Below are 26,552 nucleotides of genomic sequence, written 5' to 3'. Positions count from 1 at the left end.
TGTCTTGCCTTTTCCAGCTGCCCCGCCGGCATGTCTTGGCTCGTGGCCCCTCCCTCCGCCGTCAGGGCCAGCCACAGCCAGCTGGGCCCTTCCGTGCTGCCATCCCGGCTCTCCTGCCCCCCTCTTCCTCCTCCAAGGACCCTTGTGCTGATGCTGAGTGCGCCTGGATAATCCAGAATAATATCCCCCGCTTTTTAAGATCAGCTGACTGGCAACCTTAATCCCATCTGCTGCCCTAATTTCCCTTGCCAGATGAGCAACCTTTCCACAGGACACGGGCATCGGTGGGGGCCGTCGTCCTGCCAGCCATACCCCATTTCCCATGGCCTGTCACATGCTGTGTGTTCAGCGGCTCCCTGTTGTGAGTGAATAAATCGAATGTCAAGCTGTGTCTGAATTACATCGACGTAAGCAGTGTTTCATTTCCCAGAAGCAAATGCGTGGAATTTGGCGTCAAGAGACCAGTGCTGGGCTCGCCTCGGCAGCGCAGGTACTAAAATTGGAAGGCTACAGAGAAGATTAGTGTGGCCCCTGCACAGGAATGACATGCACAAATCGTGAAGCATTAAAAAAAAAATTAAGAAGACTGGCGTCCAAGGTCTACTTCTGCCACTTGAGAGCTGGGTGTCCTCGGGCAGTTCCCCTCACCATTCTGAGCTTAGTTTCTCCTCTGCATGGTGGGGACAACCCTGTCTGTTCTCTGGCCCTTTACAGAGTTATTGGTTCAGTTTGTTGATGTTAAATATTTGCGGAGCCTCTGCTCTGGCCCAGTTGTGGGGTCAGGGAAGGGTTTTCAGAGGAGCAGCCAATGGAAAGGGTGAGCAGTCCAGCAGGAGAGAGGCCAGGCCGAGGGAAGGCGTGGGCGGCCTCAGGCTCGGGGGGCTGCATGTTCAAGGGGCAGCAAGGGGGCCGGCGGCAGGGAGGAGGGGGCGCAGAGAGGGGGCAGAGGTCTCAGAAACCACTGCCCAGAGTTCGGGTTTTGTACTAACTTAGAAAGGCTTTGAGCAGGGCAGTGCTGTCATTTGACTTACATTTTAAGCAGGTGATCACTCTGGTTTGCAGTTGGCATCCTATGAGGTCAAGGATGTGCTTCAAAAAGACTCTGTAGTGGTAGAAGCAGGGTGGAAAGTGAGTATTTTAGTTTCCCAGACTGCAAAAAGCAGATGCCATGACATGGGCTGGTTTAACGAGGGGAATTTATTCGCTTGCAGTTGGAGGCCAAGGAAATGTCCAGATCAAGACGCTGCTTTCTTCCCAGAGACCGGCGGCCGGCCCCTTTGGGCTCCTCGGCCACGCGGCAGGCACATGGCGGCTGCTGGGCTGCCCCTCTCTTCCGGGTTTTGTGGACTTCAGCCTCTTGCTTTCAGGACTCTTGCCTCTCTCTTATTTGTTTATAAAGGACTCCAGTAGTAGGACGAAGGCCCATCCTGATTGAAGTAGCCTCATCAAAAGGCCCCCGTTACAATGGCCCACACCCGCGGGAGTGGATCCCACTTAAGAACCTGCTTTTTGGGGGTCCATACGCTTCAGACTGCACCGTGAGCCTCGGCAGTCACCGTTGTGAAGCGAGGGGGTGCCGAGTACGTGGAAGTGCGTTGCACACCGTGCACTCCTGTTTTGTTATCTGTTTGAAAACCTCTAAAACAAACAGTTTGAAATTCTGTGGTCTATGTAAATAATCCTCAAAACTGTGCAGTTGAAACTGGCTCGCCCGGGCTGCGTGAGACCAGCTGGACGCTGTTTCTGGCTCTAAGTGCTCTAATGGGAACTCGTGAGACAACCAGTCAAGGAAAGATCAGGGGCGAGGCAGGAAAGCGGGAGGTGAGGGCCAGCTGGGCGTGTGGTCCTGGAGGACTGGTGCTGGCCGGGGGAGGGACGGTCCACATACGGAGGACAGAGGCACCGAGCAGCGTGTGGTGGTTGAGTTCTCGTGTCGCCTTGGCCAGGTGATGGGGTCCAGTTGTCCGGTCAAGGCAGCACTGGCCTGATTTTTACTCTCGGGGTCCTTTGTGGATTTAAATGATTCCATCTAGGGCTGGGTGCATCTACAATCCACAGAGGATGTTGCTTTCAGCAATGAGGGCGTCTCCTCATCGATTGGAGGCCTAAAAGGGAGAATTTCAGCCATCAGAAGAGAGAATTTCCGTTTCTCCTTCAGCCAGGGAGTGTCCCCTAGGGAATTCACTGAAAGCTGCCGTGGGCGGTCCCAGCTTGCGGCCTGCCCCGTGGAATTTGGATGTGACCCATCCCCACTGCGAACCAGCTCCTGTAATACAGCTCATCATTTTGCACACATGGATACACACGTAGCTCCTAGTCTGTTTCTCTGGATAATGCTGACTCATACAGCGGGCCAGGTTCCTGCCTGGCAAGCGCAGGGTTCTACAGGTCGACCAGGAGACCTCAGTGTCCACAGGCTCTGGGGCCCCGGGGACCCTGTCCGAGCCCGGGAGGGATGTCTGGCTCAGGGCACCCAAGGGAGGCCCAGGTGCTACGTCTCCCCCGAACAGTCTGAGCGATGCTTGTGGTGCCCTGTGCTGCGCAGCGTCTGCTGTTGAAGATGGGATGTTCCAGAGGAGGTGAGCTCAGGACTCAGGCCCTTCCTGGCCCATGTCATGGCACAAAACAGCAGCTATGCGGGATGAGAACAGATAAAAACGAGGGGGGGTGAGGCGTAATTCTTGCGCTTTGACTTGCACTCGACTCCGTTTGCTTACCGACAGGGGTGGGCATACGAGCCAAGCTTCCCTGAGGCTGGGTAATGTCATGAGTGGGAGACGAGCTGAGGAGAATGGCATTCCTACTGTGTTCTAAAATCTTGCCTTCTGTTTTATATATTCTGGAGATCAGAATATTCCAGTTCATCACTTTGTCTTTCAAAAAGCACTAATCTATGCTCTCCCTGGCCCCCCCCCCAGCCCCCCAAATGGCCAAATCTTTCTTTGGGGATAGATGTTTAGATTTGTGTGGTATCATTTTCTACTGAAGAAGATGTGCACAGAATCTTGCTAAAAAAGGAGTCAAGCAGACATCAGTTTACTTCTGAAAACCAGATTTCTCTTGATATGTTTTCTTCAACCCTTTGATCCCTGAAAGCTAAGGGAGTTATTTATCTTTAATTGGTATATTTTTAAAAAGGAAGGGGGGCGGGGGAAGAAAGGAAAAGAAGATATCCCCTTCTCATTGAAAAACTAACGTATCATGTTAAAGTTCTTTGTGAATAATTTGGAAATAAGTGGTGACCTGCCTGTGATATCATTATTCAGAAATAACCATGTTAATATTTTGGTATGTAGTCTTGCACCCCTTTTTCTGTATAGATCTACTTCTTTATGACTGGGTTTTGGGATATCTGAGTAAGCATATTAAATGGGCCCTCTGCTCTATTGTGAAGAAAGTGAAAATCAGAAAAAGTTCTTCTGAATGACAAAGAAAGAACATTCAGTAATGAATTTTTTTCCCTTCAACTTTTGCCAGCTGAGAATGTTGAGAATGTCAGGAATTTTCTTCTCCACTGACCCTCTTTGTTTGACTCTCACTGGATCACTGGATTCATTTGGCTTCTGCCCTTGGCCCTCCCTGGCCTTGGTGTTCTGTGGGAGGGAGAATTTCTGATTGTGCTCTGGCACCGGATGCAGATTTATGCTCAGCTCACAGCCCAGCGCTGGCTCCTGCAGCCCCGCGGAGCTAGTCACCAGGGACAAGTCGTTCTCTGAAAGTCTTTCCGCGTCCCCAGTCCGTGCAAGTTCCAGGACCCGATGCCAGAATTCTGGCTGGGCTACCTCATCTGGAGAGGCGAGCTCAGCGGGAGCCCTGCTTGTTTGGAAACTTCATTTATTTTCTGCCACTGCTGATTCTTGACATGCAAAGTTTTGCTGCTGTGGAATTTATGACACCACAAACCTGAATTTAAGGAAGTTTGCCTCAGCAAACTGGGTGGTCTGAAGGATTAGATTTCCTGGAATAGTGCTTTCCACTGTGCTGTGGGGCAGCGTGGGGTGGGAGATGGGAGGCGTGGGGTGCAGGTGAGGCCCTCAGGACAATCGAGAGTGGGCCAAGCTAGCGGGTCCCATCCAGAAGCCTGTCTTATATCGATATGGGTCTTGTTGTAGAATCCCAGAACTGGGTAAACCTTCGTTCTTATCACCAAACCCATCCCCTCCTTGACTTCCCGTTTTATAAAACACGACAGCCAGTAAGAGGCATCAGTCTTTTGAGTCTACTTGTCTTCATATTATGCCCCTAAGATGGGTTGTTTGCCTACTGATAATACGTTTAAAAAGGTTTAAAAAAAAAAAAAAAGAAAATTCCGACTTCAAATAAATAGGTGATTTTACTGTAGAAATTTTTAATGTGGTAATAATAGCTTGTAAACGTCCAGGGGAGCAAAACTTTTTTCCAGAAAGTACCTCAAGGGCCGAGGGTTCTGCAGAAGACCCTTGAGAAAATGCCCTCTGACGCCACGTTGGCTCCTGCGCCGTTGAGTGTTTTTCCTGAAAGTGTGTGTGTAATTGCTGCCCAGCTTTCTGTTAGGTGACCAAAGCACGTATGTACGTGTCCGTTCCCTGCTTGTTAGGCATTGAGGTCACTTCCACCTTTAGAGCATGACCAAGAGTTCTAGAATGAATTCTGGTCACTCTGTGAAAATCTCTGAGTAGTACCTTAAGAAGTGGAATTGCTGAGCCTGAGTGTATGAACGTTTTCAAGACTCTTGAAAGAGCGTTCAGTCGCTTTCCAGAAGGATTATGCCCATTGATCCTTCTACTAGCTGCTAGAAGAAGGGGGCAAGGGTAGCTTCCGTCTGTGAAAGCCCAGAAGTCTAGGAAGCTCTAAGTGCTTAAAAAAGGCCATCCCCTTCCCTCATGCCATGTATATGTCCAGCAGTGAAAACACACACACACTAACACACACCAGCCGTTTTCAGGAGGGATTACCTTTCACAGTTCTCCATGCTTCTTCACAATAATTAACCGACACCTGAGACTTAACCTGGACATGTTCCTTTAACTTGGCCTTCTGGATATTTTCTTGCATAGTTAGCGAAGAAGGGATTTTAAATTGGCCTCTGTTGTGCACATTTTTAAATAACCTTCAAGGTGAGATTTTTAAAAAATTAGCTTTAATTTTGTTTAATGTTATTTTATTTTTTGAAGTGAAATAAAGTTTACTAATAATTTTGGGGAGGGAAGCGGACTTGGCCCAGCAGTTAGGGTGTCCGTCTACCACATGGGTGGTCCGCGGATCAAACCCCAGGCCTCCTTGACCCGTGTGGAGCTGGCCCATGTGCAGTGCTGATGTGCGTGGTGCCATGCCATGCAGGGGTGTCCCCCGCGTAGGGGAGCCTCATGCGCAAGGAGTGCACCCTGTAAGGAGAGCCGCCCAGTGCGAAAGAAAGTGCAGCCTGCCCAGGAATGGTGCCGCCCACATGGAGAAATGACACACAAGATGACACAGCAAAAAAGAAACAGATTCCCGTGCCGCTGACAACAACAGAAGCAGACAAAGAAGACGCAGCAAATAGACACAGAACAGACAACCAGGGTGGGGGGGTGGGAAGGGGAGAGAAATAAATAAATCTTTTTAAAAAAAGAAAAAAATAATTTTGGGGAAAAATTAGTTTTATCAGCCTCTTGTATTGCACTTTTATTTCTAGATGAATCTTTTACTTCAGTGCTCTATCAGTCTTAACTCCCTACAATGATAGAATTATATTGAGTTTTAAGGCTGATTGTGGTGCTTTTGTTTTATATTTATATATGGAAAAGTACATACATTGTCAGCCAGAAGTGACTTATCTTTTTGTCCTCCACAAAAATTATCCTTTGGTCAATGCATTATTGGGTTTTGAAACAGAGATGTGAATTTTTAACTCATTACAACCCCCAAGTCCCGGGCAATAAGTCTTTAAGTGGCATCACCAACAGATTTATTTCAAAGTGATTCCATTTGGAGGAAGGAAAGACCGAGTAATGCATTCTATACAAAAATTATTCAATAATTCATGGGACCTGTACACTGGTGGCCATTTAGATTCCATTTATGGCCATCGAGCTGACAGTGAACCCTGTCTTAGAAGATGTCCACACTTTGCTGCTCTTTCTGCTCGATGTCCAAGAACCTTGACTTTTGAAAAATAGATTTTGTCCTGGCACTGTTACTTTTTGTGTTTACACGGACCACTCTTCTATGAGACTGTATTGTAAAAATGGACATTTCATACAGTTGGGCTAAAAGGACACATTACCCTTAGCACAGCAGGAATGTTTCATAAAAACATTGCTTTTTCCTCCCTTTGAGCAGGAATTCTGTTTGTGATTTCTATAAGAGGGTGGTTTGAAATATATGCATTGATACCTAGGAATTATAAGACACATGGTAGGCAATCAGGGAAAGTGGAAAGGCATGCAGGGTAAATGAGGGTCTTTCCTTGAGCCAAATCCCCTCCTGGAAACGTCCTTCTGCTCCTCCCTCCTGGGGGAGCACAAGGTTCCTGGGCAGAGGAGAGCAGCCCCCCGGGGCCGAGCACAGCCCTTGGCTTGTTCTTCATCTCATGACTCGGCTGTAAGCATGTTCTCCCGTCTCTTGGCTTGGCTGTAAGCATGTTCTCCCATCTCATGGCTTGGCTGTAAGCGTGTTCTCCCATCTCATGGCTTGGCTGTAAGCATGTTCTGCCATCACATGGCTTGGCTGTAAGCATGTTCTGCCATCACATGGCTTGGCTGTAAGCATGTTCTACCGTCTCATGGCTTGGCTGTAAGCATGTTCTCCCGTCTCATGGCTTGGCTGTAAGCATGTTCTGCCATCACATGGCTTGGCTGTAAGCATGTTCTGCCATCACATGGCTTGGCTGTAAGCATGTTCTACCGTCTCATGGCTTGGCTGTAAGCATGTTCTCCCGTCTCATGGCTTGGCTGTAAGCATGTTCTGCCATCACATGGCTTGGCTGTAAGCATGTTCTCCCGTCTCTTGGCTTGGCTGTAAGCATGTTCTACCATCTCATGGTTTGGTTGTAAGCATGTTCTACCGTCTCATGGCTTGGCTGTAAGCGTGTTCTGCCATCACATGGCTTGGCTGTAAGCATGTTCTCCCGTCTCATGGCTTGGCTGTAAGCATGTTCTGCCATCTCATGGCTTGGCTGTAAGCATGTTCTCCCATCTCTTGGCTTGGCTGTAAGCATGTTCTCCCATCTCTTGGCTTGGCTGTAAGCATGTTCTACCATCTCATGGCTTGGCTGTAAGCATGTTCTGCCATCTCATGGCTTGGCTGTAAGCATGTTCTCCCATCTCTTGGCTTGGCTGTAAGCATGTTCTACCGTCTCATGGCTTGGCTGTAAGCATGTTCTACCATCTCATGGCTTGGCTGTAAGCATGTTCTCCCATCTCATGGCTTGGCTGTAAGCATGTTCTGCCATCACATGGCTTGGCTGTAAGCATGTTCTGCCATCACATGGCTTGGCTGTAAGCGTGTTCTCCCGTCTCATGGCTTGGCTGTAAGCATGTTCTCCTGTCTCATGGCTTGGCTGTAAGCATGTTCTGCCATCACATGGCTTGGCTGTAAGCATGTTCTCCCATCTCTTGGCTTGGCTGTAAGCATGTTCTACCATCTCATGGCTTGGCTGTAAGCCTGTTCTACCGTCTCATGGCTTGGCTGTAAGCGTGTTCTGCCGTCACATGGCTTGGCTGTAAGCATGTTCTCCCGTCTCTTGGCTTGGCTGTAAGCATGTTCTACCCTCTCATGGCTTGGCTGTAAGCATGTTCTGCCATCTCATGGCTTGGCTGTAAGCATGTTCTCCCATCTCTTGGCTTGGCTGTAAGCATGTTCTCCCGTCTCATGGCTTGGCTGTAAGCGTGTTCTGCCATCACATGGCTTGGCTGTAAGCGTGTTCTGCCATCACATGGCTTGGCTGTAAGCATGTTTTCCCGTCTCTTGGCTTGGCTGTAAGCATGTTCTACCATCTCTTGGCTTGGCTGTAAGTGTGTTCTATCATCTCATGGCTTGGCTATAAGCGTGTTCTACTACCACGTGGCTCGGCTGTTGAACCCCACAATTCATCCTGAGCTTCATCCTGTCGTTTTCTGTTTTGAAAATCACAGAGGCCCTGGGTTGTCTCTCTTCCAGGTGGGGACGCAGGCTAGGGAAGCAGAGGAGGAGGGGCAGCCTGTTTCCCACGTGAGGACAGCCTCACTGCTGTGTGCTCCACTAGCGTTCTGATCAGTGCCAGCAAAGGGAAACCTGGGGGCTGGCTGACACCTCCGTATGCCCAGATATGACCATGGCCACTTGGCAAGTGTTTATTCAGTGATTTCTCTTTTGTAGGAAATAAAAATGAATGACTTGTGGTTCTATTATTTGCCGGAATTGCCCCAGGAGTCTTCCTCTTCCTTCTTTCCTCCCTGTTCCCTCCCTACCCTCCAATCAAAATCACTTTTGATTTTATTTAAAAACTGTGGCAAAAATGTATGCAGTCCATACTTTTATAAGGAACATGTTAAAATCAGTTGAAATCCCACCATTGACATTGTGAGGAACATTATTTTCTACCTGCACACACAGACATTTTGCCCAAAGTTATCTTTTGCCACGTAAGCTGCTTTGAGACTACTTTTTCATTTCACACTATGTCAAAGACACTTTCTCCTACCAGTAAAAATTCACCTCATCATTTTAATGGTTGTGGAATATTCCATTATATACATATACCATTAATTGCTTATGATGGACCTGTAGGTTGTTTTCAAATATATGCCCCCTCATATAACTCAGGGATGAATATTCTTGTGCGTGTGTGACGATGGCTGCAGTATATTCCTACATGAGCAACTGTTGGGTCCAAAAGTATGCACACTTCAACTTTTGGTGTTTATTACAAAAAGGGGCTCACAGGTGGTATTACAATACATTCCCATGCAATGTATGAGAGTGCCTCCCTCCGCAAGCCCCCCCAACACAGGGCATTAAAAGTCTTTTTCATATTTAATATTACCTCAGCCTTGTTTTTATTTCCATTTCCTTTATTACAGTTGAACACGTTTTACAGTATTCATTGGCAAGCTCTTTATTGCTTCCTCTGTGATTGATCTGTGTAGATCCTTTGCCCATTTTTCTCCTGAGCTGGTTGTCTTTTTTTCTTGTTGTTGTGATGCAAAAGTAATGATTTAATGACTATAAGCAAGACAAAGCAATAGAATTGTGCTTCCTTTGCAGGCTGAGGACAATGAAATGTTTAGCTACAATTTTTCCCATACGAACGTGAACCACTAGCCGTATAGAAGAAACATCCTTACAAAGAACTGAAGGGTGACAAACACATACCAAGTTCCACCAATGCAGAAGAGAAACTGAACATTGTTGTATTCATTTTTAAAATTCAACATGCTCACTCTATTTAAAGATTGATAACCTCCAGAAGCTCATAATAAATTGCTTCTATTTCCAGACATTATGGGGAAGTCATATGACCATTGTTTATAACTGTTAATGTAAGTCTTAAAATTTGAAATTACTGCTATACCACATATTAAAATAATTTTAGGTAAAATTCTTTCTTCCAGAAAATTGCTGGAATTTTAAAAATCTGCTTCAGAATTGTAGTAATAAATGTGCATTTTAGAAACACATTAGTACCATCATGTGAGCTGGTTATCTTTTTCTTTGGCTTTCAAAACCCCTTCAGCAGAGCAGGGGTAGCTCAGTAGTTGAGCGCCTGCTACGTATATACGAGGTCCCAGGTTCAATCTCTGGTACCTCCTAAAAAAAACAACAAACCTCCAAGGTATATATATTTTCTCCCCCCCCCCATGGCTTTTTTTTTTTGCTTGTTGTCTGCTCTCTGTGTCCATTTGCTGTGTGCTCTTCTGTGTCTGTATTTTATTTATTTATTCCCTCCCTTGTGGCTTGCTTGTTGTCTACTCTCTGTGTCCATTCACTGCATGCTTCTGAGTCCTCACTTGTCTCCCCCTTTTGTTGCATCACCTTGCTGAGTCGGCTCTCCGCCGTGCTGGCAGGCCGGGTGGCAGTCCGTGGTGCCTGGGCCTGTGGCTGTCTGCAGCATGCAGGTGAGCCTGTGCTCACGAACCCAGGGCCTCCCATCTGGTAGGCAGGAACCCAACTAATCGAGCCACAGCTGCTTCCCTCCAAGATATTTTCTAATTAAAAAAATGAAGGATGCAAATTTAGCCTGGACCCTTTTCCAAAATCTATACCTACTAATGTATGTATTCTCAGAATAATGACCTGTCTTCTCTGGGGAGAGATGATGCTAGTGACCAGTGCTGCTGCTTCATCAGCATGCCGGAATGGAAGCACACCTGGTGTCTCGTCATTCGTGGACCAGGCTGGAGGGCGACGAGAGAGCTGGCAGCCTGCAGCCCCGGGCGGGTGATACTGAGGCTGCCCTCGCTGCAGTGCTCCCCATGAACTCTCAGCAAGGGGTCCTGTGATCTTTGCCAGCGTTCGTTTTCCTGCCCTTGGCTTACATCCTTTTCCTAACTGCCATATAATTCTAATGAGATTGCTCTGGGCAATCATATTCCGTAAGCCATGAGCAGCAGAGAAAAGAAAACTCATGAGATGGTGACATTTCCAATAAAATATATATCTCGCCTTTGCCCGAGAGGACATTTCATACTCTATAAACCATAAGCGTATGTGCCGTCTGGGTGGAGGTTCATTATTTAATCTGAACCCTGGGAAAACTCTAGGGGGACTTTCAGGAGTGCTGTGGGATAAAAATTTAGATTTAATTTAGGATTGCACAAAGTATGCTGCCTCTGGCCTGAAGCTTTCCGTTCTTTTTTTTGACAGTTTCATTCATTGGCTCCCATGTACTACCGAGGCTCTGCGGCAGCCGTCATAGTGTATGACATTACCAAACAGGTAGGTGTCCCTGGTAGAATTAAGATGTCATTCACGGTGATTCTCTGAGCAGAGCCTTGACTCCTGAGCAGCCTAGAGTGAGGCTTCATAGTGCCCTGGTCAGGGATAATGAGCACTGTGTATTGAGTTCACTTCACCTGTATGTAATGAGGCTTCCTGGATTTATCTGTGAAATTAAATAAACAATAACAATCATTTCTTCATTTTTAATGTTGACTTTCCATTTCTAGAGCCAAGGTCATGTCTGTTGGTATTCCTCTCAAGAGTGTCAGCTTTTGAAGAAAAGGAAAGCTCTTTTAAAGTTCTGCATGTTTTATAATTGTGGAGTACTTATTTTCCATTAGTGTTTCAATCATGCCCCTTAAAATGCCAAGGGCAGTGCTTACGTGTGTATAAATCAATATGCCTGTGTTTGTGCAGATATAATATTAATGCGTTTTCAGGTTATCAAACTCAAGCTCTAGGAGATCCATCAGCAAATAATTGCAGTGGTTTGCTGGTGTTTTTCCTTCCGACCATGCAAACTGAATTATTTACCTTTTGCCTTGGAATGCTCACTGCATGCAGGAGACTGTTGGTTTAATGATGCATTACTGTTTATCGTTCATGAGTTCCTGATCACTTCTGCTTAAATGTAGTGTGTGCTTGGCTCGATTCTGAGAAGAAAGTTGTGAGTGAAGGGCAAAAAGGAAAACACATACACATATATGGATAGATATATAATTTTTTTGTTTTCTTTCCTAAAGTAAACATACATTCTTAGTCCTTTTACCCTTATTCATATGGAGTCAGGATATTGTTTTAGATTAATGTTATTTATAGAAGAAAATTACTGTTCTCATTCACTTAACTTCATCAGGTTTTAAGTTTAGAAAAGGAACGTTCTATAGGCTATGTAAACATGACACCTAATGTTAAATTTTGTGCCAAGATAGAGGTGGTATGTTCATCTAAATGAATCGCCTAAAAATCTGTTTCTCTGTTAAATTTTATGGGGTCTGTATTTCTACTTGGCTGAAATAGTATAGTAATGGGTCTTTCTAATGACTCACTTACACTTTTGGTTTAGGATTCATTTCATACCTTGAAGAAATGGGTTAAAGAGCTGAAAGAACATGGTCCAGAGAACATCGTGATGGCTATTGCTGGGAACAAATGTGACCTATCAGATATTAGGTAAGTTGCATTTTATAAAATTTTCCATATCCCCAAATGTCTATGTGGAAAAATGCCTGAGTGGTTAAGTCTACTCTCATGGTAACCATTTAATTGATAGCCATTCTATTTGTGGTAGTCAACATGATATTTATTCAACCAAAGTAGAATTAAAGAAGAACAATGGGGAAAAGCAAACTCGATGTACCACACATTGAGGAATATTGAGATCAAATCTCCTCTACGTAAGAGTGACATCTCTGACTTTAGATATCTTTGGACTACCTTGCTTTATTATTTTTATTGTTACCTTTTCTGTTATTATCATTATTAGGACCACCACCATTTTAGTAACACTTTCTTTTTTTTTTAATTTATTTCTCTCCCCTTCCCCCCCCCCCCCAGTTTTCTGCTCTCTGTGTCTATTTGCTGTGTGTTCTTCTGTGACTGCTTCTATCCTTATCAGTGGCACCGGGAATCTGTGTCTCTTTTTTTGTTGCATCATCTTGCTGTGTCAGCTCTCCGTGTGTGCGGCACCATTCCTGGGCAGGCTGCACTTCCTTTCGCGCTGGGCGGCTCTCCTTACGGGGTGCACTCCTTGTGCGTGGGGCTCCCCTATGCGGGGGACACCCCTGTGTGGCAGGGCACTCCTTGGGCACATCAGCACTGAACATGGGCCAGCTCCACATGGGTCAAGGAGGCCCTGGGTTTGAACTGCGGACCTCCCATGTGGTAGGTGGACGCCCTATCCACTGGGCCAAGTCCGCTTCCCCACTCTTTCATATAATGTATTTGTCAGGGTTTTCTAGGGAAACAGAACTGACAGTATGAGTAAATAGTATGAGATTTTCTAAAATTGTCTCTCACATGACTGTGGGGATGCACAAGTCCAAATTAGGGCAGAATGAAACCAGGGGCTCTGATGAAGGTCCTTGATAAGTTCCCCTGCAGATGCTGTCTGTCTGAAGGAGAGATGGCAATTCTCTCTCTGAATGCTGAGATCACCTCTCCTTTTAAGGCCTTCAGCTGATTGGATGAGACCTTACTCATTGCTGATGGCAGTCTCCAAAGTTGATTATAGATCTAATCAGCCATATGTTAGCCAACTCATTGATGATTGAAGTCCATGAAATGGCCTCATGTTACAATTAGCCTATGCTTTCTTGACCAAACAACTGTGCACCATTACCTGGCCAAACTGATACATTAGCCTAACCATCACATATGGTAAGGAGAGTTAGAATACTGAACGTTTTCCATAGGCTTTCTGTTAGTTTTAGCTCTGATTTTAGCTTAAGGATATGCTCAAGTCTACACAGTCTCACTGTTTTGTTCTGAGATCTGATTGTGAAACATTGGCTTCCCCAGAGACAGTTAATTGTTGAGTTTCCTTTACCTGGAGAGAGGTTTGTAGGGACCAGTCCATGCAGGTTAGAGATTTGATGATTGCTTTATCTAGTCTGATGAGCTATTCATTTTACTAGATAAACATGTTATACAAGGAAGTAGTTGTCTCCATTTCCTTGGTTAATTTAATTCTCAAGAATTCCAGTAGTTGATTTCTGGAGCAACAACTATGTCATGCTTTGGGTTTTGCTGACCCAAATATGCCAAAGCCAAAATTAAATAAACAAGGAAAACACATCTTGCAAAACTTAACATGCCATTTGACAAATTGCTCTGTTTCTTTGGGATTTGAAAAGCTTTGTATCAGATTGCATCATGTTGGTTTATAATAACAGCCATAAACACCACAAAAGGATTTGTTTTTCTAGGGGGTGGACAAATCTTTAAACTCCCCATTCTTAACTTAGATATCTACCTTCTTTACTGGAATCCTACAACAACTTCTGCCCAAGAGAATCGCAGTAACTTCTTGCGAAGGGGTGGGATGGTGGTGGGTATAAAGTATTGATAGAAGGTAGTATCATCTAACACTGTCTAACTGCAGAAGAGAAACAACTTCCAGTGGAACCCAGCCTTGTGTATTGGGGAGTGCTGATGCACCAGAACTTAGGCAGGAAACAACGTAAACGTGAATGGTAGTAAGTTAGGACTCTTGGTTACATAAAACTGAAATCCAGGAAAGCAGACTTGGCTGAATGAATAGAGCGTCCACCTACCACATGGGAAGTCCAAGATTCAAACCCAGGACCTCCTGACTCATGTGGAGCTGGCCCACGCGCAGTGCTGATGCGCGCAAGGAGTGCCATGGCACGCAGGGGTGTCCCCTGCGTAGGGGAGCCCCACGCGCAAGGAGTGTGCCCCGTACAGAGAGCCGCCCAGCGCGAAAGAAAGTGCAGCCTGCCCAGGGTAGCAACGCACACACGGAGAGCTGACGCAGCAAGATGATGCAACAAGAGAGACAGATTCCTGGTGCCGCTGACAAGAATACAAGTGGACACAGAAGAGCACACAGCAAGTGGACACAGAGAACAGACAACTCGGGGAGGGGTGGGAGGGCAGGGAAGGGGAGAGAAATAAAAAACAAAACAAAACTGAAATCCATTTGAAATTAATTTCAGCGAAAAAAAGATGGAATTTATGGAAAGAATACTGGTATCCACCCGGTAAAAACAGGGCTGCCTTTGTTTCTGGTATTTGCTATGTTCCAGCTTTCGGCCCTGGAGAGAGATTCTCTTTTTTCAAGTCCATATGTCATGGGAGGATTTTCCCACACTGTGACCAGGCTCCTGGGGCCAAAGAATTGGGTTTGGGTAGGAATGGGGTGATTTTTCCCACCATCAGCATGAGAGTGGGAGGGTCAGATGGTTTTGGAGAGTGGCAGTTCCTAGAGAAGCACAGCCTGGCCAGACAAAATATACCTAGGGCAGGTGGGTATGGGGGCCGTCACCTCCAGGCACCACTGTGCTCTGGTACGGCATTCTCAGCATGCGCATGGGATCTGGGCCCACCAATCCATATAAGCCGTCTCCAAAATGGCCCAGCTAATCAAATCCATCCATCACACCTGCAGACATAACTGTACTCCCATTCTCCCACCTTCCCTTCATCCCCAATGGGCCTCAGTCCAAGGTCCCATCCAGCTCTGTGTCCAGGGGAGCCCTCAAGGAGCCACTGTCTCAGCTAGTCTGGCCTCAGCGAAATCCTGCAGTGGAGTTTTAAAGCGTGAAATATGTAACTTTTGTTATACACAGAATTATTTTAGCTGGTGTATTAGCCAAAGGGGTACTGATGCAAAATACCAGAAATCAGTTGGTTTTTGTAAAGGTATGTATTTTATAATAGTATGTATTTGCATAAGTTACTTCTCTCACCATTTTCACATGTTGGAGCAAGATGCCTGCCAACGTTTGTCAGGATTCAGGCTTCCTGGGTTCCTTTCTTCCCAGGGCTTGCTTCTCTCCGGGCTCAGGGTTCCTTTCTTCTTGGGGCTTGCTTCTCTTTCCTCACGACCAAGCTTCTCTGTGTGTTTACTTCCTGGGGCTCTAGCTCAAGAACTCCAACCTGGTTTCTCTGTGAGTCCCCACCCATCAAAGGGGCGGGGACTGAACATCCTACTGATGTGGCCCAATCAAAGCCTTAATCGTTATTTAATGAAGTAAAAGTAAAGCCTCTGAATCCAATACACTCTAATATGCCCAGAGGAAAAGACCAGTTTACAAACATAATCCATATTTCTTTTTGGAATTCATCAATAATATCAAACTGCTACAGGTGGTACTTTTTTTTTTTGAGGTACTGGAGATTGAACCTGGGACCTCGTATATGGGAAGCAGGTGCTCAGCCACTTGAGCTACATCCTTTTTCCAATGAGAGTTGGTGTTTTCATTTGTTTTTAGGAGGTACACCAGGGATCAAACCTGGAACATAAATGGGAAGCAGGCGCTCAACCATGCGAGCTACCTCCACTTCCTGGTACTTGTTATTTTTTTTATTTTTTATTTATTTCTCTCCCCTTCCCTGCCCCCCCCCCCGTTGTCTGCTCTTTCTGTCCATTCGCTGTGTGTTCTTCTGTGTTTGCTTGTGTCAGTGGCATCCAGAATCTGTGTCTTGTTTTGCGTCATTTTGCTGTGTCAGCTCTCCGTGTGTGTGGTGCCACCTTGGGCAGGCTGCACTTTCTTTTGCGCTGGGCGGCTCTCCTTACAGAGTGCACTCCTTGCGCGTGGGGCTTCCCTACGCGGGGGACACCCCTGGGTGGCACGGCACTCCTTGCGCGCATCAGCACTGCTCATGGGCCAGCTCCACACGGGTCAAGGAGGCCCTGGGTTTGAACCGCAGACCTCCCATGTGGTAGGTTTAAGAACATGTTTTTTGGGTCCCTGCAACTCCAAACCACTACTAATTCAAGGTTTCAGGTGGCTCCAAGGAGGGCAGGTCTGACCTGAGTCTAGATAGAAAAGAAACTTCAGAAAGTCTGGGGACCCCAGCAAGAGACTGCATGGCCTTGTCCAGGGCCTGGTGGAAGAAGTGTGTGAGTGTGTGTGTGTGTGTGTGTGTGTGTGTCTATGCAAACAAGCCTTGAAAAGTAAAAAGAAATAAGTAACCTTAGTTCAGTCACTACAAAAGTTTCATGAACATAAGGGTTACATAGAGCACTTGTTAAAAATTCAGATTCCAGGATTTGCTCCAGAGGTTCTTATTCAATAGGTGGGGTGAGGCTGGGGATATACGCTCCTTTTTTGGTTAGTTTTGTTTGTAATCGATTCTTTTCAAAGGAGTCTGAGGACTCTACCTGCGGGGTATGGGAGGGAGGAGGTCCTGGAGCCTTGCTGGTACCTGTCCTGGTGCACCTGCAGGCACACATCCCGGGCTGTCTCACCCTGCAGACCTCATGGAGAACAGGCAGGGACTGAGGCTCACTGTCTTTCAAGGTCTAGAATCTTATCCCTTCAGAAGCACTCCTGATCGTGCTCTGCCCCCTCCCCTTTTGCATCTCACATTGAAATCATCAGGAGGAAAGATGGGACTGGGTTGGTTTAGCTCCATCCAATTAATGTGCATTTTCCTTTTGGGCCAGTGTCTTCTGCGCACCTCCTGGGTGGTGGGACTCCCTGGTGTCCTGCCTGTGCTCGGTCGCCTTGGGTTTGGGCAAGGTTTTGGGGTCAGCTGGCACTGAGACCAGAAGGGGCTGCAGGGGAGCCCATGTTCGGTGTTCCAGCAATCATCTGCTTTCATTGGCTCTTGGGAAGGATCCTCCAAATGCCAGGAAATGTAGAGGAAAAAGGGGACATCCCACCCCGCTCCTGACCCTCAAGTCTCATCTTGCATTTGCACTGTCAGCCTTCCAAGCAAGCCTTGACCTGGAGCCAAGAGCATAAGTCATTTCTTGGGAGAAATTACCCCCACCCCACCTCTTCCCCAGCGCAGGTTCCAGTTCTGCGTTTCCTTTGCTTGAGCTTGTTTTCCTGATTTTGAATTCTTGACTCTGTATTCAAATCCCTTTTGACCTCTCCGAAGTTGGAACTCCTCCCGCCTTTCTTGATTACTTGGGCGTGGGCCTGCCTGTAACAGATTCTAGTTTGACTGACTCTTCAAGCTTTAGGGGTCTCATGGTGGCTTCTCCTTGGAATTTGCACCCCTCACTGGCATCCTCAGAGCTGTGAATGGAATGGAAAGGCAAGGGAGGGAAGAATCATGGAAGAGAAGTTGGTGATAGGAGAAGGCTCCCCGGGCCTCATTTATTTTCTCCCCATGGTCGCAATAAGATAACCAACAAAAGTGATGCAGGGGGAAAGCGGACTTGGCTCAACAGATAGAGCATCCGCCTACCACATGGGAGGTCTGCGGTTCAAACCCAGGGCTTCCTGACCCATGTGGTGAGCTGGCCCATGTGCAGTGCTAATGCATGCAAGGAGTGCCCTGCCACACAGGGGTGTCCCTGCATAGGTGAGCCCCATGTGCAAGGAGTGCGCCCCATAAGGAGAGCTGCACAGCATGAAAGAAAGGGCAGCCTGCCCAGGAATGGCACTACCCACACACAGAGCTGATGCAGCAAGGTGATGCAACAAAAAGAGACACACAGATTCCAGGTGCTGCTGACAAGAGTACAAGCGGACAAAGAAGAACATGCAGTGAATGGACACAGAGAGCAGACAACGGGGGGTGGGGGGTGGGGGGGGGTGGGAAGGGCAGGGAAGGGGAGAGAAATAAATAAAAATAAATCTTAAAAAAAACACAAAAGTGATGCTGGAGACAAGCAGCCAGGTGTGGGAGAACCTTGCCCTCAGGGTGATGGATAGAGAGGAGGAGCTGGCTCCTGTGCTTCTGCCGCCCTTTGCCCAGATTCCTCCCACCCCAGGAGGGACTGGGGACCACGGGTGCCCTCTGAGAGCCTCTTCCACAGAGAGGAATCATGGTCTCTACGACCCTATCGATAGTTTTGGCATCCCTAAGAGAAGTATTGAGAGCGATTGCTGGTGAATCAAGATTTTTTTCAGAGTAGAGGTTGTATCCTAAGAAAAGAGCATCTTAGAAGTGAAAATAGCCTGGGGTTGGAGGAAGGGAATCTGTCCTATTGATTTTCAGTCATTTGATTAGGAAATAATATTTTTTTTTGCACTATATGTATATTTAAATGTATTTTCAATAGGAACAAATAAATTTTTAATCACTTTTTTGAACTGTATTCATAAAGCACACAATACATCCAAAATGTACAATCAGTGGTTTTTAATATAATCAGAGTTGTGCATTCATGACTTCAATCAATTTCATTACTCCAAAATAAAAAACAAAATAAAAAACATACACCAAAAAAAGCCTCTATCCCTTAGTATCACCTCTCAATCTCTCTATCTTTCCCCTGCCATACATAACTGCTATTCTAAGCAGATCAGTTTTTCATGTGCAGCAAAATTCTTTATGGAAGTACAAGGGAAAAGAAGAAGCTATGTTCTGTAGAGTTGTTTACTTCTAGTTGGAGAACCCAGAGTAGTACGCTGGGGGCATAATATCTAATATACCAAAGTATATTTAATGAAGCTGCAAATGGTGTTGTGCTGTCGGGAAAGGACAAAGGAATTCAGGAAACTTTATTGTAATCTAGGATATGGAAAGGCCCATGGATGAGATGAGTCACAAGTTGAGGTTTTAAGATTGAGGAGACTTTGGAGAGATGAAGGGTAGAAGGAGATTCCAAGCAGGGGGCAGATGGTGGATGCAGTGTGGAGGTGGGAGTTTGCCATGTGTTGGCAGGGAGGGGGTCGTTAGGAATCTCTGCCTCAACATTTGCCTTGGGCAGTGGTGGAAAAGGTGGATGGATAATGTGGGCATAATTTATGAATGGCCTTAAAAGTATAGAGGGGGAGCAGATGTGGCTTGAATGATAGAGCACCCACCTCCCACATTCGAGGTCCCAGGTCCAATCCCCAGTCACCAGTACCTTAAAAATAAAAGGTATATAGAGGGAGTGGATGTAGCTCAGTGGCTGAGTGCCTGCTTCCCATGTACGAGGTCGTCCTGGGTTCGGTCCCTGGTATCTGTATATAGAACAGTTTGGGCTTGATGCATTGGCTCACGATGGCTCACACTAAAAAACGCATTTGGAAATGGATATCATTCGGTAAGTACATGAATTCAATTGCTTTCATTGCTTACAGGTGACTTCAGAACTCATTACAGTCTTAAAAGTGGGCTGGAAATAAGTATCAGAGTTCCTTAAAAATTATACGAACTGGGAGACAGGTGTGGCTCAACCAATTGGGCTCCCGTCTACCATGTAGGAGGTCCAGGGTTCAATGCTGAGGGCCTCCTGGTGGGGGCAAGCTGGCCCACCCGGAGTTCCAGCCTACACTGGAATGCTGCCCTGCACAGGACTGCCTCCCTGCATGGGAATGCTGCCCAGCACGGCAGGGGGTCTGCCCTGCACAGGGGTGCCAGGCGACACAGAGCGCTGGCGCAGCAGGATGACGCAGCAGGAGACACAGAGGAGAGAAGGTGGGAAGATGTGGCAGAATGGGGAGCTGGGGTGGCACAGGGGAGTGGTCGCCTCTCTCCCACTCCGGAAGGTCCCAGGATTGGTTCTGGAGCTGCCTGATGAGAATGCAGGCAGATGCAGGGGAGCACATGGAGTGGACACAGAGAGCAGACGGCGGGGCAGGGTCAAGAAATCAATGGGATAAATCTTTAAAAAAAAAAAAATTATACAAACCAAAATCATTTAAAAAAAGAAAAAAAGTTATACAGGGAAGTAGATGTGGCTCCAGCGACTGAGCTCCTGCCTACCACATGGGAATCCTAGGTTTGGATCCCAGTGCCTCCTAGAGAAGACCAGCAAGACAGCAAGTTGGCACAATGGGCAGGCGCTTGGCAAGATGATGCAACAAGGAGACACAAAGAGGAAAGACAATGAGAGACACAACAAAGCAGGGAGCTGAGGTGGCTCAAGCGATTGAGCACCTCTCTCCCACATGGGAGGTCCCAGGATCAGTTCCCAGTCAAGGCGAAGCACAACAGAGACAGGAACTGAGGTAACACAATTGACAGGGAACCTCTCTCCATATCAGAGGTCCCCAGGATCGAATCCTGGTGAATCCTAGAGGAGAAAGACAAGAAGAGAAGACAAAAAGAGAAATAGAGAAGATCACACAGCGAATGGACACAGATAACACAACAACAACAACACAAAAACAACAGGGCAGGGGAGGGGGAGGTGAAGAGGAAAATAATTAAATTAAAGAAAGTTTCAGAGATGGTACAGAGAGTCCTCTATACTGCGCATCCCAATTTCTCCCATTGTTAACATCTCACGTTACTAAGGTACATTAGTCACAACGAAGGAACCAATAGCGATACTGTACACTCTTTTTTTTCTTTTTCTTTTTTTTTTTTTGCTGTCTGTTCTCTCTGTCCATTCACTGTGCATTTGTTTTCTTTTCTGCGTCTGTTTGTCTCCCTTTGTTGCATCATCTTGCTGCATCTACTCTCCGTGGTGCATGGACCTCAGCTCTCCGCAGGCACGTGGGCCATCAGCTCTCCGCGGTGTACGGCCGAGCCTGCCTTCACAAGGAGGCCCTGGGACGTGAACCCAGGGCTTCCTGTATGGTAGACGGGAGCCCACCTGATTGAGCCACAGCCGCTTCCCGATAATGTACACTCTTAACTCAGGTTCATGCTTCACTGAGATTATTTTTGTTTTTCTCTGATGTCTTTTTGTTGTTATTGTTCCTGGATCCATTCTAAAATACCATATTCCATTTAGTTGTCATGTTTCTTCTGGTTGTAGAGTTTCTTGGACTTTGCTTGTTTTGGGTGACTTTGACAGTTTTGAGGAGTGCGGGTCAGGTATTTGTAGACTGTGTCGTGATTGGGGTTTGCCTGATGTGCTTCTCATGATTAGACTGGGGTTCCCCATTTGGGGAAGGAAGGCCACAGAGGGAAAGTGCCCTTCTCATCACATAACATGAAGGATACGTGTCATGGTAGTGACCTTAATCTCCTGGTTGAGGTCATGTTTGCCAGTTTCTCCACTGTAAAGGGACTTCCCCACCCCACCCTCCTTTCCATACTGTACTTCTCAGAAGGAACCCTCTGAGCACAGCCTCTGCTCAAGGGGTGGCAAGTTAGGCTCTAGTTCCTTGGGGACAGGGTATCTATGTAAATTACTCGGAATTTTTCTACTAGGGAGATTTGTCTCTTCTCTCCCATTTATTCATTCAATCATTTATATCAGTATGGACTCATTGATATTTATTTTATCCTGTGGTTTATAATCCCGTACTACATTATTTAAATTTTTGCTCCAGTTGTTCCAGCTCTGGTCATTGGGAGCTCTTTCTGTTCGCCTCTGTGCCCTCTGACTTATGGCCATCATTTTTCTGAGTACTTCTTTACTTTCTGGCACAGAAAGATGCTCGAGGCTCATCTTGTGTTCACCTTGTCACAGCCTGAGGATCAGTCATTTCTCCAAGGAGCCCTGATTGCTTTTCTTGGAGAATGGTGTGGGAAACCCAGATCTGGGGCTTGGAGATGTTTTTGTACCTCCCCCTCTGTATCTGTATTTTTTTAAATTATACACATTTATTCTGAATGTGACATAACTTATTATAAACATGGGCTACTCTCTAAGACATTTTGCCAGAGGTGTTCAAGTATAGCATTATTTGAGATTGTAGAATGTGGTTCAGAAACACTGGATTGATTATTTGTATCCATGCCTTAAAGTCTAAAAGCCTTGCAGTTTTCTTTTACGAAATCAATTTTATTGATACATATTAATAAAGTGTAAATCCATCCAAAGTGTACAAGTCAGTGGTATTTGGTATAATCACATAGTTGTGCAATCATTGTTGCAGCATTTTCATTATTCCAATAATATTAATAAGAAACAAAAAACAAACAAAACTCCTCACTTCCCAATTTCTCTGTGTCCCCTGCCATACATAGCTGCTATTCTGTTTCTGTCTCTCTAATTTATTTGTATTTATATTTCATAAAAACAGTCAGATATACAAATTACCTGTATTCATATTTCACATGAGTTTTCACTTTGTTATACAGTCCCATGTGACATTTTTTAGCTTTCCTTCTAGTAATATACATGTCTTTAGACTTTCCCTTTCAATCACTGTATACCTGTATAATAGCTTTGCTAGTTACGAACACTGTGATGTGCTTTCCCCATTATATTCATTTCCAAAGATTTACAAACAACCTTTTTACTCATTCTGCACAGATTAACACTCAGCTTTCCGTTTGCTACTTTCATTCTATTTTCTGTGAGCTTAAGTTATCAAAATTGGGCCAGGAGCTCACTAATGGAGCACTGATTTTCTCCCAGGGGTGGGGCTAAAGAGAGACCCAAAAGCAGTTTTCTCTTGCAGTTTCCTGGCCTGCCAGCAGAGGGTGCTTGTCTGGGTTTCTGGTCTGCCAGAGCGAGATTTGAAGTGGGCTCTGCTGGCAGAGTTCATGAAGAAAAGCGCCCCCCCCCACACTCGCCCTCCCTCTTGCCTTGTAACAGCTGACAGGGAGGAAGACACCTGTTCCCCTCTGATGGGGCTGCAGTGAGCCAGGGGTTTTATTGAGGCTTGATGTCTTGAGGATGGGGGATGGGAGCCCTTCCCAGCTGCCACCAGGGTTTAGTGACCGTTTATTGTTTCGGGTTCTCTGTCTCTCTGTCCCTCGCCCTTCTCGGGGTTGCGCAGCTCTGTCCTGTTCTGCTGACCCCCACAGCAGGCCCTCGGACCGCTTTTGGCTCTTTTGTGAGAACATCGAGCCCTGCCTGCCTACTCTGACACCATCTTCCTGGAACTCCAAAGCCTTGCAGTTTTATAGTCCTTTCGGCAGAAGACAGGAACCGCATTAACGCTTGTTGGTTTAACAATTAATGCATTACTGAACAAGACTTTTTAAAAAAAATTGATGGTGGAAGCTAGCTAAGCAAGGTCAGAATCCACAGGGCAGGATGTCAGAGGGCAGGCTGGGGCTCTCCGGCCTGTGTCTGGATTGATGTCAACATGAGCTCCTACCGATGCCCCAGGCACTGGTCCAGACCTCGGGGTGGGGAGGGGACGTCTTAAAAGCTCCTCGCCTTGCGTTATGACTAGGAGAGCGGGAAGCGTTTGTTCCTGGAGACTGTCGTAGAAGAAGCAGGAATCCTTTGCCTTGTTCACGCGTGTTCCTAAATGTAGCTTCCATGCAGAATTACGTCCATCTCAGTGGTTACTTTCCAATGGCACCATTTTTACTGCTCTTTGATCTGTATACTGTTCTGTTAGGCGGGGGACTGAAAACAGCTTTGTCATCATCATCCTTGCCAACACGCATTGAATACCAGCTCTGTGCCAGATGCTAATATAAGTTTATGTTAGCCCTCACAATCCTGTAGGGAAATTACTATCCTTCTCCCATCTTACAGACGAGAATACTGCGACACAGAGAGGCGCCGGCACCGGTCCCGGGTCCTGTGGCTGCTACAGAGCATTAAGCACAGGTGGTCTGTTCTGGAACCTGGATCTCAGCCATCAGGCTGTTTTGCATCTCATATAAAGGGTGAACAGGGTCTTTGAGGGAGAATAATTTCTAAAGTACCAAGAGAAAACAGGCAGCTGATCTGATTCTGCTCAGAGGATTTGGAGCTATCGTGATACTCTTTCCAGTGGTGCTCTCTGATCTCGCCAGGGCTTACCTAAATTTCTGTTTATTTTTTGTTTCTTTTTTAAAGATTTATTTTATTTATTTATCCCCCCCCCCCATTGTTTGAACTTGCTCTTTTCTCTCCTTCTCTCCGTGCCCATTTGCTGTTTGCTCTCTGTGTCTGCTTTTCTTCTCTTTAGGAGGCATCGAACCCGGGACCTCCCATGTGGGAGAAAGGTGCTCAGTCCCCTGAGCCACCTTAGCTCCCTGGTTTGTTGTGTCTCTCGTTGTCTTTCTGCTTTGTGCCTCCTTGGACCATCTTGTTGCATCGGCTTGCCACACCTGCCTGCTGTGCCAGCTTGCCTTCTCCAAGAGGCAACTGGAACCAAACCCGGGACCCCCCCCGCCCCCGCCCCATGTGGTGGGCAGAAGCTGAAATGCTTGAGCCACATCCGCTTCCCTAAATTCTGTTTGGAAAATGGGCAAGAGACAAGGGAATGGCCACGTCCCCCAGAAAACCTGTTTTCTGCTCAGTCCTCATCCAGTTCCAAGTTCTGATATTTTCCATGAGAAAACAATCCATTTAAGTCGGTGGTGAGAACCCAGGGCTGCCTGTTTGAACTTGACACCGGAATTTGGCCTCAGGTAAATAGTGGCTATCGACACACACTTTTAAGCCGGCAGGGCCCCAGGGGAAGGGAAATTCTTCCCAGGGTGCAGGTGTCAAGTGCTCTAACTGAAAGTGCTTAGATCATTGTGAAGTGTTGTTGGCCAGTTGTCCAAGGAGATATTTACTGGTAGGATGGTAATTATACTTTCTTTTTTTCTTTTTTTTTAGGAGGTACATGGGATTGAACCCAGGACCTCGTATATAGGAAGCAGGCTCTCAACCCACTGGGTTACACTTGATCCCCCTCCTTTTTTTTTTTTTTTAATTCATTTTCCTTTTAGTTCCCCCTCAGTTAAATCCATCCTAGTGTCTATAAGAACTGACATTTTAAACAGATTTTGCTGCCTTAATTATTGTCCAACTGTTGCCTCATCTGTATTGTTACACAAATATCTTGGGTATTTAGAGAAAATATGAGCTAATGAGAGCATAACAAATTATCCATTTCAGTGGCTGCTTGAGGGAATGGGGACTCTGTTCCCATGGTATCCAGCAGCCTCGCAGACCTCCGGCAGCTTTCCATCGCCTGGTTTTGATGGGATGTTGTGAAGGATTTCCATTGCTTTTGGCTAGAATACCTCAAACACGTAGGATGGTTTTGACAAAACGTAATTCCTCCAGACGTTCACCCACCGCCGTTGCCAAGCTGCTCGTTGCCCGTTTACTTGGCATTTTAAGCTTGACCTTAAAAAGGGGGTGGTGGCCAGGGAGAGGGGGGAAAGAGGGTGAAAAACTAGGGAAAATATTATAATGAAATGTTCCATGCTAAGCTCCAGGAGATTGGCAAAATGCTTAGTTATTGCTGTGATGGAATTCTAGAAACATCATAGCCATGCTGAAACACACATGAACCACCAGGTGTGTTTTAAGAAGGTAGGAAGGGCGGCGGACTTGGCCCAGTGGTTAGGGCGTCCGTCTACCACATGGGAGGTCTGCGGTTCAAACCCCGGGCCTCCTTGACCCGTGTGCAGCTGGCCCATGTGCAGTGCTGATGCGCACAAGGAGTGCCATGCCACGCAGGGGTGTCCCCCACGTAGGGGAGCCCCACGCACAAGGAGTGCGCCCCGTAAGGAGAGCCGCCCAGCGTGAAAGAAAGTGCAGCCTGCCCAGGAATGGCGTCACACACGCAGAGAACTGACACAACAAGATGACGCAACAAAAAGAGTCACAGATTCCCTGTGCCGCTGACAACAACAGAAGTGGACAAAGAAGACGCAGCAAATAGATACAGAGAACAGACAACCGGGGTGGCGGCGGGGGAAGGGAAGAGAAATAAATAAATAAATAAATCTTTAAAATAAAAAAAAAAAGAAGGTAGGAAGAGCTCATGTCTCCACTGCCCTTTTATTTTTCACTGTCAAATGGTGCCTGAGAAACATTTTATTATGCCCTAGGTGTAGTCCTCATTTTACAGATTTCTAAACTCTTGACAACACAGGGACTTTTGCCAAGGTCAATGAAAACTAGTGGTCAAGGGCTGAAAGGCCAGCTCAAAGGCTAGGTATTAAAATGTTGGAAGAACTTGCAAGAGCTTCGTTGCACGTTTGTTCATCATCTCTCTGTTGAACTTTTTTTTTTTTTTGATCCCCCCGACCTTGTGAGCTTTTTGCTTGCTTTCTGCTCTATGTGTCCATTCTCTGTGCATTCTTCTGTCTGTATTTATTTACTTTTTAAATCCCCCCCCTTGCAGCTTGCTTGTTGTCTGCTCTCTGTGTCCATTCACTGTGCGCTCTTCTGTGTTTTTGCACATCTCCCTTTTTTGTTGTTGTTGCTGTTGTTGCGTCACCTTGCTGAGTCGGCACTCTGTGGCACCTGG

At 46.4% G+C, this 26,552-nt stretch overlaps 1 protein-coding gene and 1 non-coding gene across 2 annotated transcripts in view; both read left to right on the top strand.

The window, feature by feature from the left end:
- Positions 1 to 26,552, top strand: part of RAB31 (RAB31, member RAS oncogene family) — a 138,149-nt gene that overhangs the window by 82,204 nt on the left and 29,393 nt on the right. Inside the window, exons 4-5 of the mRNA XM_004460496.3 lie at positions 10,804 to 10,875; positions 11,945 to 12,051. Coding sequence (XP_004460553.1) covers positions 10,804 to 10,875; positions 11,945 to 12,051 — 179 coding nt within the window. The remainder of the gene's footprint in view (positions 1 to 10,803; positions 10,876 to 11,944; positions 12,052 to 26,552) is intronic.
- Positions 470 to 577, top strand: LOC111764637 (U6 spliceosomal RNA). Its single transcript, XR_002797204.1, has one exon. It is a non-coding gene; the product is annotated as a U6 spliceosomal RNA (small nuclear RNA).

Source organism: Dasypus novemcinctus, chromosome 16, assembly GCF_030445035.2.
Source record: "Dasypus novemcinctus isolate mDasNov1 chromosome 16, mDasNov1.1.hap2, whole genome shotgun sequence".
Taxonomy (NCBI): Eukaryota; Metazoa; Chordata; class Mammalia; order Cingulata; family Dasypodidae; genus Dasypus; species Dasypus novemcinctus.
The sequence above is the reverse complement of the archived record's forward strand: the minus strand, read 5'-3'. Positions and strand labels throughout refer to the sequence as shown.